The sequence below is a fragment of the Agelaius phoeniceus genome, chromosome 6 (genome assembly GCF_051311805.1).
Source record: "Agelaius phoeniceus isolate bAgePho1 chromosome 6, bAgePho1.hap1, whole genome shotgun sequence".
NCBI classification, from domain to species: domain Eukaryota; kingdom Metazoa; phylum Chordata; class Aves; order Passeriformes; family Icteridae; genus Agelaius; species Agelaius phoeniceus.
Genome location: NC_135270.1, coordinates 55,493,290 through 55,515,028, shown reverse-complemented (window position 1 = coordinate 55,515,028; position 21,739 = coordinate 55,493,290). Strand labels below are relative to the sequence as shown.

At 45.1% G+C, this 21,739-nt stretch overlaps 1 protein-coding gene across 3 annotated transcripts in view; it reads right to left on the bottom strand.

The window, feature by feature from the left end:
* Positions 1 to 4,380: 4,380 nt before the first annotated feature.
* The window catches only part of INF2 (inverted formin 2), a 42,672-nt gene continuing 25,313 nt past the window's right edge, over positions 4,381 to 21,739 (bottom strand). Inside the window, exons 9-23 of one of the 3 annotated variants that reach the window (XM_054634580.2) lie at positions 21,267 to 21,412; positions 21,120 to 21,181; positions 20,393 to 20,495; positions 20,224 to 20,309; positions 19,599 to 19,699; positions 18,217 to 18,287; positions 17,996 to 18,103; positions 17,056 to 17,126; positions 16,313 to 16,433; positions 15,587 to 15,751; positions 14,770 to 14,872; positions 13,694 to 13,852; positions 11,979 to 12,692; positions 10,443 to 10,502; positions 4,381 to 7,332 (exon numbers count right to left, since the gene is read on the bottom strand). In XM_054634580.2, the coding sequence (XP_054490555.2) occupies positions 10,444 to 10,502; positions 11,979 to 12,692; positions 13,694 to 13,852; positions 14,770 to 14,872; positions 15,587 to 15,751; positions 16,313 to 16,433; positions 17,056 to 17,126; positions 17,996 to 18,103; positions 18,217 to 18,287; positions 19,599 to 19,699; positions 20,224 to 20,309; positions 20,393 to 20,495; positions 21,120 to 21,181; positions 21,267 to 21,412 (2,069 nt within the window). In that variant the 3' untranslated portion in view covers positions 4,381 to 7,332; position 10,443. The remainder of the gene's footprint in view (positions 7,333 to 10,442; positions 10,503 to 11,978; positions 12,693 to 13,693; positions 13,853 to 14,769; positions 14,873 to 15,586; positions 15,752 to 16,312; positions 16,434 to 17,055; positions 17,127 to 17,995; positions 18,104 to 18,216; positions 18,288 to 19,598; positions 19,700 to 20,223; positions 20,310 to 20,392; positions 20,496 to 21,119; positions 21,182 to 21,266; positions 21,413 to 21,739) is intronic. The other 2 variants (XM_054634581.2, XM_054634582.2) reach the window with 2 other exon arrangements.

The window sequence follows — 21,739 nt, the reverse complement described above, 5'->3', positions numbered from 1 at the left end:
AAAAACCAAAACATGCCCAAACTGAGCTCAGAGACGTTGCAAAAGCAGGGGAAAAAGTCAAGGAAGAAGACAAAGCTTGGAGGGGAAGGTATAATAGACATGGCATAGATGCTTAACAAAAAAAAAAAAAAAAAAAAAAATCTTTCCCAAAGTTCAAGCCATCAAAAGGCATGGCATGTCATTCAGAGCAGGGACATGCACCAAAGATTCCTCTCTTGGTCCCCATTGAAATCGCAAGATTCCGTTTCCCTTCCCGAAAGGAAATTCCATTTCCTTTCGGGAAGGGAAACGGAATCTTGCGAATCCAAAAAGAAAGGCTTCCAAACACTCTGGAAAGGAGATAGGATCAAATGAAATGCAACTGAAAAAAACCCCAAAAAACCAGAAAATTGGGCGTTGTAGTATCTTCAAGAAATGGTCTGTGAGGAAATAAGCTGCATTGGAAAGGACCAAAAGATGCCCAAACTAAGCTCACAGACGTTGCAAAAGCAGGGGAAAAAGTCATGGAAGAAGACAAAGCTTGGAGGGGAAGGTATAATAGACATGGCATGGATGCTTCAAAAAAAAAAAAAAAAATCTTTTTCCGTATGCTATCAAGTGCAGGCAGATGCAGCAAAGCTTGCCAAAAGTGATCCCTGCTGAAGGCCAAAAGAGAAAGGAAGGACTTAGAAACATGCTGGAAAGGAGATAGCATCAAAGGAATTGCAATTGGAGGAGAAAAAAAAGAAAATGTGGAAATTTGGGCAATTTAGTGAGGATGAGAAAATGGACCGGGATTCTATCAGAGCAGTGCAAAAAACCAAAACATGCCCTAACTGAGCTCAGAGACGTTGCAAAAGCAGGGGAAAAAGTCAAGGAAGAAGACAAAGCTTGGAGGCGAAGGTATAATAGACATGGCATGGATGCTTCAAAAAAACTAAAAAAAAAAGGAAAAAATCTTTCCCAAAGTTCAAGCCATCAAAAGGCATGGCATGTCATTCAGAGCAGGGACATGCACCAAAGATTCCTCTCTTGGTCCCCATTGAAATCGCAAGATTCCGTTTCTCTTGCCATTGCTCATAGTGTTCAAATGAGCTTGTAGTTATATCTTTAATGGAAATCTCTGTGTGAAATTTCCCCTTAGAATGTGCTGCCTCCCCTAGCTGGTGCGTACATACATAAAGAAACACACATCTCCGTGCAGCCAGGCAAGCACTTTCACTGGCACCACTTAGCCGGGGCAGGGGACAGAATTTGACTCAATACATCAGCTGAGTTCTGCTGATCCTGTCAAATCAGTTAACTTGGAATTCACTGTGAAGCTGTTTTCCATGCTCTACTACTTCACATTTTGTTTTATGGGGAAAGCTGATGCTTGAGGACCACAAGAATACAGGCTTTCCTTTCCACTTTTTTATTTCAGTGCGCTGTCTGTCAAAACCCTCTTTAGTCTTTGCAATCCATCTCTCATTAAGATCCAGCTGTGCTTCTATTTCCTCTTATCAAAAAGCTGGAAGCTGTTGGAAACCGGAAGCAGTTGGAAAAAATTGGAAACAAAGTGAAAGCGTTCACTTTTCACTCTGTAACTGCCCCTGCTGCTGGCAGGAATGTGGCTGTGAAGTATGTGTGCTTAAAGCCTGTGGACTCTGCCCTAGGGATGGAGTTAATGGAAAACTCCTCTAAGGGAGCTGGCTCCACTTTTTGGCAGCTGGAGGTAAGGCAGGAATCTCGGGATGTGATGCAGGAGCCTGGGCCAGCAGCAGCAGCTGTGGGTGGCAGATGTTTGGAGGCACTGCTGCTAAGACCACTTTGCTGCTCTCTGGGCCCTGCAGCAGTGATGAGGCAGTCCAAGGAACCATGGAAAGGTGTCTGTAGAGTATGGGGACAGACTCTGAGAAGCAGGAGGCTGGGAGAAGATGTGTTGTAGGATCAGCAGAGGAATTTGTAGAGAATAGGGATGAAGTCTTCAAAATTGAAAGGAATGTCAACAGTTACTTCAATTGGGCCTTGTATAGCTAAAGGGATTAAAGACAGGATGTAATAGCCTTAATCTTTGGATATTTGCTAGGTTTGAGATAGGCCATGGTTTGAAGAGCTCTCATTTGATCTACACACATTTGTGCTATGGCTTGCACCCAGATCTCTGCAGGCAGCTGTGTGTCGTCACAGAACGTGCCTTATCAGAGTCTTATCAGGGTCTCTTCTCTGTCCTCCAGGCATCTTGCAAAGTAGAGTTGAAAATGCTTAGAGGGAGAAAACCTCCTTCTTGTGCTGTTCTCCCTGTGCTCTCTCTCCAATTCAGGATGTGTTTTAGAAAAACAAACCATTGTCTGTGATTCAGGATGAGTTGTAGACTTGTTGGTATGGTGAATGCAGCCACTACCCCTGGGGCATATTCTTCTGTGTATAACACTGGTTCATCAAAGAGGATTAACACACAGACCTGAAAAGTGTTTCTGGACTCATTACTCCTACCTTTTCTACTTCTCTTGTCTCTTCTTGCTGAACAAAGAATCATAAAAGCATTGGTTGGAAAAGACCCTGGAAATGGTTTTGTCCAAGTTCCCTTTCAGAGGATATTCATCCCTGCTGTGTTTTTGTCTAACTGAGCTGTGAAAATCAGAACAAAGGGAGGTACAAAACATGGCAGAGTGTGTAGAAAAACCTGTTGGTCTCAAAGGATGAGTCCTGGGAATTGTGTGCTGCTGAGGTTTCATTTAGATTACAAAATCAAGTTGTGGGTTTCAAAGGATTACAGGACCAGATTCATAGACTTGGTACCCTTTTTGCCTGTGCTGATTCTGCTTCTCCTCTTTCTCCACCTATTCTGACTGATGGATTTGGTGATTAATTGTCACTAATTCATGACTAAACTTACAGCAGATTATGCTGTATGAAGGCACATAAGTGCCAGACAAACACATCACGTTCTGCATGCCCTGAGCAGGGCAAACCAACCATGACCATAATAATGCAGGTGTCATCAGCAAAGACTGCTGATCTTAGAAAAAACCTACTTTGACAGGCTTGGGAGTGTATCTAAACTGACTTGATAGGAGCTGACTGCCACAGGGTGATTCTTGTCTTCTGACTTTGAGTAATGCAAGCTGAGCCTGCCTAAAATCTCCATTAGGGGATGCACAGGGCTCCTGCTAATTCCTACAGACACCTGGCTCTGTGTGGATTGTCACACACAGCTCTTGCAGGAGTTGTTTATGCTGCAGCAAAGAGAGCATTAGAGAGTTCCTAATGTGAATTAAGTGCTAGCACAGCATGGATGAAGGGGTGAGTTACTCACAGAGCTGACTGAATATGTTGATTAACTTGCAGTGATCAAATTCTCCCCTGGTATTTAAGATCTAGTACCTGCTCTGTACTAAGGAATTGGAAACATTTTTCTTTACTATGGACCTCATTTCTGTTGCAAATCCTGCAAATCCTGTGGTTATTTTGCAAGATTGACACCATGCAGTAATTGCAAACATCTAGAGAGGTACTGTCATTACCACTACCCCATTTTTAACCCTCTGTAGTCACACTTCTAGTAATGGGAAAGCTGTTTATCATATCCTGCCCACTTTTGATTGTAAGGTGACCAAACAAAATGTGGTTTCTGATGGAGTTGGTTTATGACTGTATTTGCTTTCAGCCATATTATGGGGACATAACCTCATGACTAACATGTTCACCCATATTTCATGGCCATGACTATTACCACACAGACAGAATGAGCCAGGGTTCCTACAGTGCTGATGTTTATCATTGGTAGGCTTGCATGTTGTACTTGTTTGATCACTGTGTACCAGAAATATGAAGCCCTGGATCCAGGCTTTACATTTAGATGGAATGGAAACTGGTTAACTTTCCTAAAACAGGCTTATGCATTTTTCTTTTATTTTAATTTATCCTGCCTCTTTCTAACTGGAACAGAAGGTATTTCTCAGCCCCCATGGCTGTATGGAATGTAGGAGAGGACCAATAATACACCCAAGAGATCCAGGCATAGCTTTGAGATTTCAGCCATGCTCCAAGGAGAGTGCAAAGCTGTGGTGGTGCTCGTGAACTAGATATAGCTCCATTTATATCTCTCCCTCTTTTCATAGAATCATTAACATTGGAGAGGGACCTCCAAGATCATCAGGTCCAACCTTTGACCAAACACCACTGTGCCAACTAAACCACAGCACTAAGTGTCACATCAAGTAGTTTCTTGAACATTTATAGGGATGGTGAGATGTCGTGCAGAGAGAAAATTAGGAAGGCAGAAGTTCAGCTAGAATTCAATCTGGCCACTGCTATTAAAGATGAGAAAAAGTGTTTTTATAAATATACTCCCAGCAAAAGAGGGACAAGGAAAATCTCCATCCTTTTGGGGATGTGGAGGGGAACATTGTCACCACAGATGAGGAAAAGGCCGCTTTATTTGCCTCAGTCTTTAAGAATAATTATCCTCAGGGCAACCAGCCCCCTGAGCTGGCAGACAGGGACAGAGAGCAGCATAGGTCCCCCACAATCCAGGAGGAAATAGTCAGTGACCTGCTGTGCCATTTAGGCACTCACAAATCCATGGGGCTGGATGGGACCCACCCAAGGGTACTGAGGGAACTGGAAGAAGAGCAAAACAATTGGTAATTATTACTAAGCATGTGTGACAATTATCGGCATGTATGACAATTATTGGCATATATGGCAATTATGCTTAGGTGCTTTATATCCTATATAAAGTGGAAAATATAGGACTTCCCCAGCCTCACCAGAGAAAGAAAACTCACCAAGTATTTATTTTTATTCTAAACTTTGAAATATTTTCAGTACTGGGAAAAAAACCCAAAAACCAACAACCAAAACTCCCCAAAAAACTAACCCTGAAAATCCATCTCATTAAACATACCTAATTTTTTATGTGAAATATTTGGAAAAGACTTCAGCTGATTTCTCCTGTACTTTCATTTTATCATATAGCCAATGCTTAATTATACAAGATGCATTTATTTGGCAGCAAGAAGCTTGTGGTGGTCACAGCCTGGTTTACATACCAGACTCCATGTGCTGTTGCTGTAATACACCACAAGAATTCTATTTTGAGGTCTGTACTCATGGTTGACTTAAAAGACCAAAGCTCTGTTGAATTGGCCATTATATTCTTTTCACCAACAATTAATTTGGTCTTGCAACCACTGAAAAATCTTCAGGGTCATGAGCTTTATTTCAAGCTCATAAATGGAACAAAACTCCACATCCCAGCTGAATTTCAGTCTTTGACCTCCTCTGATTCTTTTCTTCTGTTCTTCTGAAATAATCACTGTAATGGAAACAGAGCTGCTCTGGAGCAATAAATTATAAATGTTGTGCTTGAGGCTGCTTATTGGGATGTGATTGAATAGATAATTTACAGATGACTATTGAACAAAGAGCCTCTGGTGGCTCAAAATAACTCATTTCTTTGTAAACTCTTGAAAGCAGGGGAAAGATAATGCCAAAAACCCTCTCTTTAAATGCCAAGGTAAGCATACAGAGTAATAAAAACTCTGGAAATGAGGGAAGCTGAAAGACTCAGATGGAGAAATGGACACATGCTGTAGCATCTGAAGTGAGCAGCCAGTGGGGCATCAGCAGGAAAGGTTCCCTAGGTAACACCCAGAGAACCTGTTTGCTCCCCACTCCTTCATCTCCAAATGATGATGTTCCTATTGATCAAACAGTGGGGTGGAGAGGAGGAGGCTGGCTGTGCACAGCTAGTCTGGGCTGTACAGACCTGGAAATAATGTGTTTAATACTCAGGTTTTTGCAGCTTGGAGTCTAATCTGAGAGCAGCAGAGCTAGATTGAGGAGTAAAAACATGGTGCTTGGGTGATGTGCTCTGAGACTGGAAAAGAGGGGAAAAAAGGGGAGATACCTGTAGATGTGATAGAGACAGCCCTGCAAATCAAACCTGGGTGCATGGTTCTCCAGGGAATGCTGGGGGTATCCCTGCTTCTGCCAGCAGGAATCAGTTTTCTGTTGCAACAGGGCTGTGCTACTCAGCAGTGTCTCCTGCACTGATCCTGCCCATGTGTCTGTTCTCAACATCTCTGCCTCTGTTTTCAATATGCTCATAGTGATGCCTTGGTTAAAGCAAACCAGTGATTTAATTCTTGGTTTCACTTCTAAGTTTTCAGTATTACAAGGACATTACAAGTCCTATTAAGCAGAGCAAAATAAGCTTTAGCCTGCACATTAGTTTAGCCACAGTGAGTTACCATATAAATGAACAGTTCTGAAATGTACCCAGCTCTTCCACTGGATTTATGTTTCAGCACATATCACACCATAGAGTCAACAAACATAGATCATTTTAAATGGACAGCTATGTACAAAATTATTATACAGTGTTATTACAAAACTTGAGAAATAAAGCTCTGAATTTTGAAAGCACAGTACTGCACAGTCCCAGTTTTAAAGCCAAAGTAACATGATTCCACACGTTCTGCAGCTTGGACACAGACTCTCAAGTACAAGCAGCTGACAATGGAAGTCAAACCCAGAGATTTACTACAGGATAAGCTTAAAATGTGTCCAATAGAACACTCTGGAAAACCTCTTCCTTTGCTTTAGTAAGAGAAACCAGAGCCCTGGCTCTCCAAAGGTTGATGGATGCATCAGCATGTGTGACAAGACTACTTAAGACTACTGATGCATTCAACTTAATTGCACATAAGCATCATGTAGGAACCAGACACTGTTTATATGGCCATATGCTTAGTAAAATACATACTTTTACTTGCTTTTTTCCCCTGTAACCAATTTCCCTTGCTTTAAGTGATTGAGAGTAAAAACACATTTGTCTAATCTGAGTCTTGGACCTGGTCCAATATAAGTCATCAGTGGGCAATGAGAAGAGGGATTTAACGCACCTGCACCTGTGATGGTACAGCCACTGCTTAATTTATATCCTTAATTTAGTTGAGGCACTGCTGTTTTTAACACTTCTTCAAGGGCTAACCACTGCAGTCTGTTCTTGGGCCACACTCAGCTGTCATTTCAAGAGAAGTTTGGCCTAAGAGCAGGTTGAAAGCCTTGGCTTCCAGGACAGTGGGTGACAGGTCTGACCCTTTCACCACCACTATGCACAGAGCCATCCCCTGTCCCCATAGGTGCCCAGTGCACAGGCTGAGGGGTCCAGAGTCTCTGGGGAGGCTCTTTAGGTCCTGGGGAGGGGAGTGAAAGGCTGCATGAGGAGAGGCTCTGGGTCTTCATGGGGCAGAAGTTGTCCATGGTGGCATTTCATTGATGCAGAACTTGGAGTCTCAGAAGGTGGCAGCACTCCAGGGACACATGAGAGGTTCTCTCATACCTTCTGCCTTGCCATGACACCTGCAGGAAGAGGGGGAAATGCAAATTATTTACAACTATGAACAAAAGTGGTGTGTTTTTGCATGCATGTGTATCTAATGGTTGAGGTGCTACTAGGGAAATCAGTTTCATCTGTTCCTCAGATAACCTAAAAACAGGTGGTTTGATGTACTTAATAAAAACCTCCTGTTTCCAGAACCAATCTTGATGCTCCAGAGTTTGGGAAACTTTGCTTTTAAGTTTAGTCTAATAACATATATCCTTCTAGGTACTAAATTGCTGAACTAACTAAATCTAGAGGATTTAGCAGGACTGTCAGAAGGATGGGGCAGCACACTGTAGCTTGTCTCACTCCATAACTGAATCAAATACCATTTCTGAAGGCAGACATGAAGGCAAAGGGCTAGCAGGGAGATTAGATTGATGAAATTCTCACAGTCTATTTAAAAACTGCCCACAGACAATACTGGGTCTGCAGAAGGGGAAGTGAAGCATCTGTCCCTCAAGAATGAAAGGAAAACCTGGAATCTCAATCCCTTCTGTGTCTTTGCAGGGGAAGGTTGCAGGTTGATGTGCCACTGTGCCATGTGCATGTCATAGCTGCCCTTCTGCCCTTGCCCTCCCTCCTCACCAGGCTGTGGTCTCTGAGCTGGTCTGTACTCCTGGTTTGGTTTTCCTTTTATTTTCTAGGGAATAAATCAAGCAGATTTGCGAGCAGGGAAATTGCCAAAGCCCAATTGCTCATGGACTTGTGCTTTCAAGGCTTTTCTCTCCCCTAACCATTCCAAGTGACACACAGAGGGGAGGAAAAGGAGAGCTGCACAGACAGATGTGAACATTTGTCTCTAGGAATCCTCTAGAGTTTAAGGCAGGCACACTCAAAGAGCAGCTCTCTTGAGTTCAGGTGTTTGTACAGTCTCTCCTCTCTTTTGCTGTCACCTTAATAAAATGATTCTTTAGGCTCTTTCTGGACTTGGCTGGAAATGAGTTGAGATGTTACCAGGGTGCACACAGTGTGACCACCAGTGCCTTGATTCCAGAGGAAAAACGAAACCGTTTCTTTCAAGAACATGAAGATAATGTGGAATACCACTCTTTAGATGTGAGAGCTGACATTTAAAGACATTATTACAGAAATTGCTGCATAACAAGATATGGTCAAAGTGAGGCAAGAATTCAGTAGCTGATTACAGTCTTTTACTGCTCTGAAGTATTATCACAGAGTCTCAGGCTGTTCCTGCCCTCTGCTGCTGTCAGGGAAGCTGTAAAAACTCATAAGGGGTTTGAGTCTTGATCCCTGCAGCTGGATCTGCACAAGAAGGAAGAAAATTTCTGTGGCTTCACTGAGACCCATTAACTTCCACATCAGCAAATCCACCAGAGAAAGAAATATCCTGTACCAAAAGAGAACTACTGGGGACCTGAACAAACCACGTATGCTTGGGACAAAACATAAAATAAACAAAAAAAAAAAATCCTAGGAAAGATCCTAGGAAAAAATATTGATTGCTAACACTCCAGGCTTGCTGAATCTGTCTTATCAAGAAGTTCTCTCTTATCTGTCTCATCAAGACAGGAGCTGCATTTGGGAGAGGAAGCTCTCTGGCAGGAGACTAGGACAAGCAAATGGGTTTTTGCTTCTGCTGCCCTTGCTGTGGGACATACAGGAGAAGAAGAGGAAAAAGAGAAGTGCAGGTTTCAAGGTGCAGCTCATTGCTGCCCTCCTGGCATCAAAGCCCAGGTAGGCTCTGCTGGTGCAATGCCAGGCAATGCATTCCAAGGATGCAGTGAAACTCCTGCCTGACTTCATAAAGGTACTGTATGCCCATGCATTTGTCTGTGCTGCATTTCCATGTCTTCCTAGGACAAAGCAAAACTGTGCTTCATATATTTTTTTCAAATATGACTTTTTTTAAGCCTGTATGCTTTAGGAAAATTTTGAGTTAAGCTTAACTCATGGTTCCAGCTGCCCTTCCAATGCAGCATGTCCTCTGGTTCTGGTGTACTTCTCACCTATGCTCCATTGCTAACATTTTCTGATCCTGCAGGAAATCTTCCTTAGGATTTTTAAACCAATAGAGCTACTTCCACTTCATGTACTCCTATGGTACTGCAAGAAAAGAGCCAAAAGGAGGGCAGGAGTAGTGAGGACTGTAACTACCCAATGCATATCCCATTTTCTCTTGCTAGCAGTCATGCTCCAGGTGCAGGAACAAAAGCAATCCTGTGGGGAAATCCTGCACAGACTCCTCCTGTCTCTGTGCAGGAGCAGGGCTCCCAGCTGGGCTCCCAGCCCCAGGGAGCTGGGCATGCTGGACAATAAATACATTCCTTTCAGGAAACAAGACAAAGAGATTTGATGATATTGATTTAGTTCATAAGAGATGCTCATCAGCATGGAAAGGACAATGTGTAACTATGCAATTTCAGTACAGTGGGGGCTTCACTTGTTTATTTTTCTTGCTTTTCTTTCCACTTGCTGTAAAAACAGGGGAAGTTTTGCAAATGGAAGCCTCATCCTAGAACTCCTTTTGAGGGGCAATTGCATGTTGCCAGCATCAGTGAAGGATGCAGGGAACTTGTGTGCAACTCTGGAGTTGAATTTAGCTTTGAGTGGGAGCTGGTATCTTGCCCCAGCTAGAATTTGCCCCTAGGTCCAGTGTTTTATTCCCTTCTCCAGATACCCACATTTAAACTGTGCTATAGAAAGTGGTTACCCACAAGCAAACCAAATGTTCTTTGCTGGAGGTAGGTACTGAAATTGCATTTTTACAGTTTTTGAGATAATAATGTGATCAAAGCAAGGACTTTGTTCATCACATGAAGTCTGATTGTTTGGTTAGAATAATGGCTTTTAATTATCTGCAGGGAGAAGCAGTTTGGCTGCTGCTGACACAGAGGACAAACATGTGGGCTGTGACCCTGTGTCGAGTGGAGATCAGCACTGACTCCACTCAACACAAGATCAACACCCTGGCGAGGAAAAATCAGAGTAACAAATTTATTTCACATGTGTTTGTGATTAGACACAAAGACAAAAAGCTCAGGTGATATGCTGAATACTGATTAGGTCTGTGAAGTCCCAGTGCTGTGGTTAGTTCACAAAAAAAAATCTTTGTGAGTTTACATACCTCATTGTGCCACACAATCTTTTTTTGTTTTATTATCTCCAGTATCAGTCTCAACCTCTGCTTTTGAACAAAAGAGAGACACCAAATATATCTGATCATGGCAAGGCCAAGGTAACAACAGGGAACTTTTTTATGATGAAAATACTGTCTAGTAGTAGAGAGGTCCCTAAGAACATAGAATCTTGGAATGGTTTGGGTTGGAAGGGACCTTAAAGATCATCTAGTTCCAGCCCTCTTGATGCCATCCCTGGATGTCCAGGGAACTCTGTGGCTTTTGCAGGCTGGGGTCAGTTCTTAAGCCAGAAGTCCTAATTTCAGGTGTCAGGAAAGCATTGCCAGGGCTGGGAGCATGGGATGCTCCCATTGCTGCAGCTTCTGCTCCTCAGATGAAGCAAGTTCAGGAACCAACATTACAGGAAATAACTTCTCATTTGTGGCTTGTTTTTAACCAGGGGAAAGTAGCATGTTTAGAAATGTAAATAACTACAACCCTGGGGCACGCTGCATTCAAAGGGTAAGTCCCTCTGTGGCAGCTGCTCAACCTATGCTCTCTTTCTCAGCAATGGGTATTCAAACCCTCCTTTCCTTTCTCCTTGAAAGGGAAAAATCAAGCATTGGTAAAAAGAGACTTTCCCATTTGCCTGCCCATTTGTTTGACCTCAGGATCTTGCAGAAAATAGGCTTTGGAAAAGAGACTGTAAGTTCTAAAGGCTGACAGACCCATCTGTCTTCCCTACGAGGCATCTCCAATTTGGGATTAAGGTACCCACCCAAGGGTGGTAGGATCTAAAGGACTTGGACACTCTTCCCAGGTTTGGGACTGGCTGAGGATTTTGGTAAGAAGAGGGGGGCCTGTGTGGCTCCAGGAGATGAGCTCCCTCCCAGCCCCAGCAGGGCAGCCCAGCTGGAGGATGGATCCTTGGTGGAAGCATCAGCAAGATGCTCTTTTTCAGTGACTGACCTTTCCCCCTCCCTCTGCAGAGATGGTTTGAGGGCCTGATGTTTAGAAGCACCTAAAGCACCCCTGGGGCAGGCTGTCAGGCAAAAGTGCTGCTGTAATGAGGGGAAAAATCAAACAAGCCCAAGGCAGCATTGATGCTGCTGCTTTTATGTGTTTATAAGTAGTTCAGAGGGGTGATTGCTGATTAAGTACCGAGTATTAACTGCTCTTAATCACTGCTCTGGAGCCTAATGGAGCTCTTGTTTGCACATAACCGTGCCTTGTAGCTGTCTTTAGCACACTTGACAGATGTGCTTATTGCCATCTTTACTGCATATGTGTAATGGGCTTTTGAATTATTGATTCATCATTACTCCTTTATAAATTACTTATGTGTCACCAGAATGAACTATGCTTGTGTTTTTCTTTTTAAAGCTCTTTCAGGTTTGAAAAATATAATAATTGCATGAAACAGTGTGACTCTAGGGGCAGGGGGCACTGGGCCTTGAAGTGGAAAGGAAGAGGTGTATACAAATATATCAGGAAGGTTCCCACATTTAAGTCAGTCCCCAAGGACTGTTTATAAAATAGGCTACCTGAGTAGCTTTTGCTGTGCCTCTTCTTCTTCTTCCTTTTCCCTGATGGCCTCTGCTTTTCCCTGTCACTGTGAGTTTGCTCTGGGGGAAGTGTTGCTGAGCAGGAGGAGTCGGTGGCCGGCTCCTCTGAGAAGGACTTGTCTTGAGAGGTGTCCAACAGTGAGTCTGTACCAGGGTCTTCATTCTCCTTTGTCATTTCTTTTGACTCTGCCTGCTGAGCCTCATGGCAGGGAGCAGGCTGAGCACTCTCTGAGCCATCAGCTGGGCATTCCTTGTCCTGGCCTCCTGACATGGACTCATTAGTCCAGCTGAGTTGGTCTCTCAGAGCAGGGGCTGAACTGCTGCTCACAAAGCTTATCCTTGTGCCTATATCAGCCACAGAGAAGCCAAGGGAGCCGCTCTTTGTGCTGGGCTGGAGGCTTTCCGTGTTGTTTGCCTGCTCCATCCCGAGGCCCAGTGTGGTCTGACTGGCTCCATCAGCTTCCACCACGCTCTCTGAGGGGCTTTTGGTCTGGGACTCCAGTGGCAGACTTCCTCCAGCACTGTTTGTAGATAATACTGGGCCTGAAGCTGAAGCATTTGTAACACCTCCACCTGTCTCCATCGGGGCAGTGGTTGAGGGAGGAGTGCTTTCTGAGGGATGATCATCCTTGTTTTGCTCAGCCTTGTCATCAATCTGCTTCCCTGCTGCTTGTGGATCCTTCATGCTCTGTCCTTTAAACAGAAAACACACAATCAGCCACAGCTGCAGTTTCATCAGGAATCAGCCAAGATGCACCTACCCTGCAGAGGTTACAGGTCAGCAGCTGCCTGTGGAGGGAGCACTGACCCTAAAGCAGCTCCAATGCAGCTCTCCAATGCAGAGGCAACACCAGTTTATCCTCCCTGTACCTCCCCTCATTATACCCATGTGGTCACCCTGGCTGGACTCCAGGCTCCAGCTCAGCAAAGCCCCTGATTTGTTTCCAGCAGGTGTTAATGTGTCTTTTCTACAAAATGGCTGATTTCCATGGAGGTTCCAGGACTTGCAAGGAAATCTTAAAGTCTACAGCAGAAGAGAGAACCTGCCTGTGAGGTCCTGGACCAGGCTGGACTGCTGGCCTGGTGTGGGAGGACTTCAAGGCTGCCCATTAGCCAGCCTTAACCTGCCCTGCAGAGCAGGCCTAGGACAGACCAATGTCCTTGGATTTGCCTAACTGCACTGACACTGAGGTCAAGAGACCAAAGAAAACCTAAACCCATGAGGCTGTCTCCTCACAAGCACCTAAAGGACTCAGGTACTTCTGCAGATAGGGTTTCTTATCTTTTTTAAAGGGTTTCTTCAGTCTCCCAAGTGTAGACTAAGATGGGATGCAGCAGTCTCCAAGACAGGAACACACTGTGCTACTGAGACTTGAGAGCATCCAGGGGACTTGTGTGGGGATAACAGCAGTGCCTCATCAGCATGGTGCCATGGCTGACACATGGGTTAAGCACCTCAGAGGGTTTATCAACACAGATGCAGAGCCATGCTGCTCCAAATTCCTGCTAATTTTGGGACAGACCTGGCTAGCAACAGCTCAAGGCTCTCTGCTCCTCTTCTCCTTGGCACTGGCTGCAAAACCTCCTTAAATAAAATGCCCCAAATGCAAACACAAAGGCTTCTCACTGGTGCATGCTTGGCTCAGAGGCAGATGGGAATGAAGAGCTGCAGGTAGTCAGGTGTGTGTCCTTACCAGACTGGCTTTCCTCCAGGCTCTCTGCAGACAAGGCTTTAGGAGCTGCCTCTGACTCGTGTCTGTTCTTTGTCTTCCTCAGCGTGAAGCCTTTCCTGATGTCGGCGAGCAGGGCGTCGATGACACACACCTCCTCCTGCTTCATCAGCCCCTTCTTGACTGGGGAGAGAGGGATGGCAGTTACACCTGCCCCTGAGACAGGCCAGCAGGAGATGCAGTGATGCCACTGCTGGAGGCGCCTCCTGCTGCCCCAGCACAAGCAGCCACTGGGCAGGAGCAAGGCACCTACAGCAGATGTGGGAGCAGCTCTGTGATCCCACAGCAGTGCTCCATGATCCCACAGCAGTGCTCCATGATCCCACAGCAATGCTCCATGATCCCACAACAGTGCTCCATGATCCCACAGCAGTGCTCCATGATCCCACAGCAGCCCATCCTGGCTGAACACAAGGGATTTGCTCCCAAGTCTTCGTGCTACAGCCTGGCACAAGTGGCACCAGCTCTGCCTGGACACATCCCTGGTTGTCCCACGACCGTGAAATATTCCCTGTTTGTTATCAATGTTGGTGGGAATGCTTTTTTTTTTTTTTGAGGAAAAATAATTTTGATTTTTCTTTCCTTTCTGCTTCTTCCAATTGCATTTTTTAGTCTTTCATTTTCATCCAGCAGAAGGCATATTTAAGCAATATGCAAGATTTTTGGGACAACTGTGATGAAGAGAGACTATTCAAGTGTATATGAAGACCTTGGATGGTGGATAAGTCAAATGTTTCTTTTTAGATTTGGGATTCAAAAGTTATGTTTAGAAACTGGAAAAGTTAACTGAAATATTTAATTTGTGGTGATTTTCTTTCTTCTTTGCTGTTCAGTCAGCAAACCTAAAATTAACTTCTCTGCCCAGCTGCAACTGTGGAAAGTCAATTCTTAGCTAGGGCTGTAAGACACCTAAAAGCCTTTAGACAGCCAGCACCTAGAAACCTACAAAATAAATTACCACTACTGGTCCATTAAAGCAGGACCACCAAAGAGCTCCTATGGCTCCATCTCTATTTTTTGAGGCCATTTCAGATACTCACTGACTTTTCCATTTTCTCCCTTCTGTCTCTTGCCCTCTTCCTCTTCTAGCTGTTTTTTCCTCTTCTCTGCTTTGGCAGCTTGCTCCTTTCTGTCCTTGTTTTCCTGCAGGGAGGTAACAGTAGCATGAGAAGGTTGGGTAAATGTCTGCTAAAGAAGATGATGAAGAGAAAGGAGATTTACAGATGAAGGAAGAGAAATTCTGGCTTTGTTCTGTGCAATAAATATAATGGGCATTGGGAGTAAGGGCTGTCTTACCAAAATGGTGAGAGGGGACTGCTGACTTAGCCAGGATTTTGCCACGTCCCAGCTGGAGGTGGCAGTGGTGCTATGCCTCACACAGCCACCTGCAGTGTGCTCACCTGCCTGACCTCGAGCTAAGGTGACAGTGGGAGACACTGAAGCCACAGTTTTTTCCAAACAGGTGGCTTTTTGACTACATATCCTCCTTCTGAGCCTGTTTGCCTCAGGCTGGAGCAAAGGGTTAAGTTTTGTAAGCCCCTTTCTCTACAATTTGCACACTTGGCTCAAAGGCATCTTTGTGATTGACTCTGCAGCTAAAGTTGAAATAAAATCACAAATCCCTGGTGTTTGGGCCAGGCCTGGCAGCACCAGAACCTCCATCCATGAGGATGCAGTGGAGGAGGGATCAGACACCACTTCACTGGGAGACCTCATGCCAAGTGCCAAAAGGAGGAGGCTGTAACCAGTGTAACCAGATTGCCCCCTGAATTGGGGTGCCCATCCCACCCCTGTCCATTGGAGTGGAGGCAGCTTCCAGCACTAGGGGTGCTCAGCATCCTGTGTGCAGCTGCCAACCTTCAGGGCTCGGATAAAGAGATCTCTGAAGGTCTTCATGATGCTGAATATGTCCTCTAAGGACAACTTGCTTGGATCTTCACAGAGATAATTTGCAAGTTCTTCTCTCTTCTTTTCAATGGTTTCAAATTCTTCTTCCAGCTTTCTGGAGGCATCAATGCTGTCCTGAAACACATTAAATGCACACTGTAAAACACCATCCAGAGGACAACGAGTGAAGTGCACTCATAGAGAAAGGATTAGAGCTTAGAGCAGGACTCTGGGTCCTGGCTTTTAACTGCAGCTTTTAGAAAGCAGGTGGGAAGAAATTAAGATCTGCAGATGATCTTCACTCTTTGCAACTGTGCTGTGCTAACTTACAGGGCAGTCTGGCTTGAGCAAGACATGGAAAGCTCCATGCAAAGCTTAATTCCAAGCAAAGGGCTTCACTCTGGTGATCCACACAGAAGGTGACCATCTTCTCTTAAAGTGAGGAGTCACACAGGAGCATGGACAGAGCAGTTGGGGCAGCATCCTAAGAAATGGCCTCCCCAAATGTATCTAAGTTTGGGGTGCAGCTGGCCACTGCATATTTGGGTTGTACAGCATTGCATCGTATTTCCAAATCTGAGAGCATGTCTTGTGGCAATATTTTCTTCCCTCTCATGAGGCTCCTGAGCTGCAGATGTACCATGCAGCACCTCTCTGTGTGTAATGGGGGAGATCTAAGGCAGCTCTGTTACTGACCTGGATGGGTTTCTCATACTGTTGTTTCACATCCTCATTTGATGATAAGACTTTCCGCTGAAGCTCCAGCAACTTCTTTAAATTGGTACCGGACTCCGTGCGTATAATATCAAGATTAATTCTGAAATCACAAAGAACCCTGCCATTAGCTGACACTCCAGCATCTTGAGCTGACCAAGGAGTGGACAAGTCTGAACTGGTGGTTTGGTCACCCCTTTGTTTCCCACCACTCCACTGAACTGAACCCTGTGCTCTGAACTCTCTCTACAGTCCAAGCTCAGGGAAAACAGCTTCCCCTCACAGTACTTATGGAAAGGCTGCCAGGCCTATCTACAATTCTGTGCATTAGGTAGATGAGTGCCAAAAAAAGCCCACCTGTTCAAAAGGCTGTTCTCCACCCATGCTCACTTCCCCTGCCTGACGGGACTTCAGAAATGTCTGGGTAGCTGACCCTCACCAGCTCCTGCCACCACAAAGGCAGTGCACATTTCAGAAGGGTCTGGGAGGCAGTTTTAACTGACTGCTCTGCAAATTTCAGTCCTAAGTGTTGCCAGCTGTAGTAGAATTATTATATATTAAAGAGCTTTCAACATTCATCAACCAAATCTTTCAGTTAAAACTATGTAAGATGCCATCTTGTTAATCTCTATACCAGCTGTGTGTTTCCTAATTTCTGGTACATTGTTGATGTGCATGGGATTTATTTTTGTTTTTAATTCAAAGGAAGTGACACACAATTTTACCCTGCTGCTTTTGAAACATATTCAAGATCCTTTGGCAGTTCCAGTAGGTCCTTGTGGCTGTTTTCTACTTCCTGAAGAGGAAGAGAGAAAGAAGTGTTATTTGGTGTGTGGCAGGAGCCAAGGGGAAGCTGGGGGGCAGACACATGGACAGAAGTTCTGCTATTGCCCCCCTGTCTGTAGTTTGCACATTCAGAGGAAAGGCGTTTCCCCTGGCTATAAAAACACAGAAGAGAACTGAACCCTCAGAAATACTCATAGTTCAAAGCAAAGCAGAGCTCTTCTTGAGCATAGAGGGAGGCAGGACTGTAGTTTGATGCAATCTGACACTTCCCACAGTCCCAGAAGGGTACTAAAAGGCCTTGAGTCTTGCATTCTTTACTTTCACAGCTGTCCTTGCTGAAGCCACTGCCAGCTAAAGCGGGGCTTGAACATGTGTAACTGAAACCAAGGGACATTGATGAATGAAGGTGGCAGAGCAGAGCATGGAGGAAAAAAGATAAAAACAGCATTGCAGGGAATAGGAGAGCCATGGGGGCCTGGAGAGAAGCATGAAAAGCCTGAGCACAGTCTGGAGGAAAAGGGAAAGTACATGGAAAGGCAGAAAGGCTGAATGGGTACAGATGAGCCAGGACAGATTTGTGCTCTGTGGTTTGCAGCTGCTGATGTGCAGATTGCACAAATATGAAAGGAAGTTGCAGACACTGGGAAAAGAGGCTGGAGGGAAGCAGAGCAAGTCTTAAAATAAGGAGTAGTGCCCACAAGCAGTCTCCACCAGAGTCACCAAAGTGATTCAAATTCTCCTGACTTGTGACACTCTGAGGTTTTCCAGGGAGGATGTGAGTATGAGCATGTGGCATTAGCCAACAGCAGAGTAGGAGAAATGTTTCATCTGTGATAAAACCCTCCCTCTTCCCTACTGTGCAGAACTTGGCAGTGGTACCTCCAGAATATGGTGGAGCAGTGTAATGCGGGTCTGGTTGGCTTTGGTTTCTGTTAGTTTGAGTAAAGTGCTGATTTTAAACCCATCGGCATCGCCTGTGTGACTTCCCTACAAGAGAGAAAAAAAGCAGATGTAACTCCTGTGCCCATCCAAATTACAACCCTAAAGGAGATCATTCACAGACTGTAATGGGGGGAGGAGAAGACAAAAAAAGTCCTTACATAGTTCAGGAAGTTTCCAACTTTGAGAATCAGTTGACAAAAGACTGGCAGGCGATGACTGGTCAGAAGATCTGAAAAACATAAGGGATTTTTAAGCAAAAGCCTCTGTTACACCAGAACATTTTCTAAACTGCATTGAAATTGGGATTATGAATTCCACTAAATCAAATCTGGTATTTTGGCTTTGCAGCCCAATGCCCAACCAGCAGAGAAACTGATTCCATGAAGATTCAGTTCCATGGGCTGTCAAAGTCTTTGTTGACTTATGTTTCTTTCTTTACATCTGGTCTCATTTCCTAATGGCAAATAACCTGCAGTGGGACCCTCCTCACTAAGAGCAGTCAAGGTCCTGCCTTCCTTGCAAGTTTCCCAGTGTGGGCAAGTGTAACTGAGCTGCAAATTGAATCCTGCCAACTTCATTTAGCTGTGCTGTGAAGCCAGTTCTGACTGCACTATGATCACCTGCCAGCTGCTAAAACCAGACATGCTCACCCTGTTCCTGGTCCCTCATGGTACAGACCAGGCATGAAGAGTGCAGTCCCTGTCCTTGCTCTTACAACAGGGTGCTGCAGTGCTGTGCTTTCTGAAGCACTCAGCTTTGAGACAGGAACAGCTCCAAAAGAACAACTGGGCTGCTGGAAGTCACTTTGGGGGAAGCTTCAATTTATCCCAGCAAACAGCTGTAATGCCAGCTGGAGAAATCCCCAGCAGGAGTTGGGGCAACTGGCCCTGTAGGACAGGTGACACTTGACAGTGCCAAGAAGAGCATACTGCTCTCAGAGGAGTGGGACCAAAGGTTTCTGCCACAGGAAGCCAAAATCTATTGCATAAACTTTCTGTGTACTCACCATTTTGGAGCATCAGCAATTTATAACCCAAAATAACAACCTTTTTCTTCTGGTTCCATTTCTAGGCAGGGAAATACTAAAGCAGAGCTGCTTTTGGGGGAAGTTTTCTGGCAGTAGAGAAAATTACTGTATTATGAAGTTCTTAATTTGGGAAATAATGCTGGATGGATGATTAGCTGCAGCAGGGCCAGCTCTGCTGTCTAAATTCAGCTCCTTTGGAAGGGCTGATGAACTTCCAGCACTGCACCATTCAAAGTGTTTCAGGGGAATACATCTGCTGCATGAATAAAGGGATGAGGATGAGAGAAAATAATCTTTGGTCCTGTTATGGGCTTTGACCATCAGTGGAGATACCTAAAGTTGCATCCCATTTGCAGCAAATCAGCGAATGGACCACACAGGAGTTCTTTGGGGTTTACTGCAGAGCTCCAGGGGAGTTTTGGGGGTAACACTGCAGAGCTCCAGGGGAGTTTTCTGGGGGTTAAAATTTCCTGTCTTAAATCAGACCCAGGAATAAGCTCAGGTCATCCATACCTTCACAGGCTCTCCGGATGGCTTCAGCTTTGGGCTGAATCATGTCAAGCACGACGGTGGTCTCTTCACAGATCAGCATACACTCAATGCGCAGCTGGTAGCTGAGGGTGGAGATGGATTCTCAGCATAAAGGCACTGGGATCTCAGCCAGCACAGCAGCCCCTTTCCCACATCACCAGCAAGCCCATGGCACCCCACAACATGCCAACCACATCCACAACAAACCACTGGTGTGGCCTGTGGAGGAAGGAGAGGGGCTGCTGCTGGCCCTGAGGACCAGCAGGGATGTGGGTTCTGCTGGTGCATTGTGATCATCAAACAGAAGACTTTCCCCTTCTTAGCACTGCATTTTGCACTGCCTTTCACTAAGTTATGGAGCCTCCTTGGGCAGATCCAACCCTGAGTCTGAGCCAGCTTCAGCTGGTTCAGAGGGAGAAGGCATGCTGGATCAGGAATAGCCCTTCACCTAAGGGTAACAGGGACAGGGATAGCTCCAAGGTGGAAGGGGGAATCCACCAGTTATATCCATCAGTGATGGTCTCTGAGGCTCCTATAAAGAAACTTCAACTTCTCAGAGGTAAATCAAGAAACAGATCGGGCTGAAGTTTATGACTAACAACCTTACCTGGGAATCTGAAGGAGGAGAAGATAGAACTGATCTGCATTTGCTAGCTTTGATTTCTCTTCTTTGAAGGCCTTCAGGTTTTCTATCTAATGAGAAACAGAGAATCAAGACTGCAGGGCTGCTCAATGTGCTCAGCTCTGTGAACCAAGGGTGGTGTTTTCTTCCTGACCTCATGCTTTTCAGGCAGCAGCTTCAGCAACTGCTTCAGAACCTCAACATCAAACTTGGTCCGGTCCCCATTCTGGATCATGGCAGTCACCTCTTCATTGGAGCTGCAGGGAGGAGGAGCAGAGCCAGCCATCAACCAAAGACCACTTTCCAACTATCACACACTACCAAGAGATTTATCTGTGCAAGCACTCTGTGCTTTCCCTAGTAAAGAACCACAATAATCCAAAAGGAAAGGAATTGCCCCACAATTAACTTGGAATCAGGACCCGGATCCTTGCTATGACCCAAATCTATTTTCTGGCCCTGATCAAATGTTTCAAGGACAGAGATGAATCCTACAACTAAGACCCTGTCTCTGAGCACTTTTAACTTAACAGAAAGCTGAACTCTTCATTTGTCCATTGGCCCTGATTTGAGGAGGGATTTGACCTCCAGGTGTGTCTCACAGTCTATGTTGCCCTAAGAGTCCGTGCCATGACTTTATCTGTAAAATGGAGATCTAACTCCTTTGCCAACATATGGGGAAGTTGTATATAAAAACATAATTAAACTCCTAAACTCAGTATATTAAAGACAGTGTAGGACAAGATGGAGAATGTTCAGATGATTTAGTAGCATGGACCACCAAAGCACATTGGCTAGAAGAGATTTCGTGAGGACCTTCCAGATACTGCAAAACCTGCTCAAAGTTTTGTCAACTGTCACAAAAACTGGCCATATCTTACCATTTAAATTGCTTCAAAAATATGTTCAAATTGAGACTTTTCTTGGAGTCCAAAAATGTGATCTTCATTAAAGAAAAAGAAGATATCTCATATTAGATGAGCTGTCTGCAGGGATCTTTACTCGAAAAAACGAGGGGGTCTCCTCACCTCCTTCGGCTCTGCCTTCACTGGTGCTGCTGTCTTCTCCTTGGGGGTTGGCTGTGGGAAGCAGAACAGCTGCTCAATGCTGCTGTAGTTGGGCTCTATCATCTCCTCGCTGCTGCTGCTCACAGAAGCCCACATTGAGTGGCTCTCTGAAGGAAAGAAAAAGTGTTCAGACTGGCTGCAGGGAGAGCTGAAAGCTCCTGGTGCTTGGGACAAGGTGAGCTGCTAGCAAGGGGCACTCTTCAGGACATGAATGAAATAAGAAGAGACATATTAGTCTCTTAATATGACATATTCATCCATATTAGTGGACAAATGGTCATTACTGAGGAGGGGCAAGTGCTACAGGTGGGATCCAAAGGGGCTGAAGGGCAATGAAACCTGCTAGGGGGAGGCAGCACTGGGCACACAGAGGCTGTACAGCCCCATCCCTCCCTGTACAACTCTGTTCTCCTCTATGCTGGGCAAGCTGGATC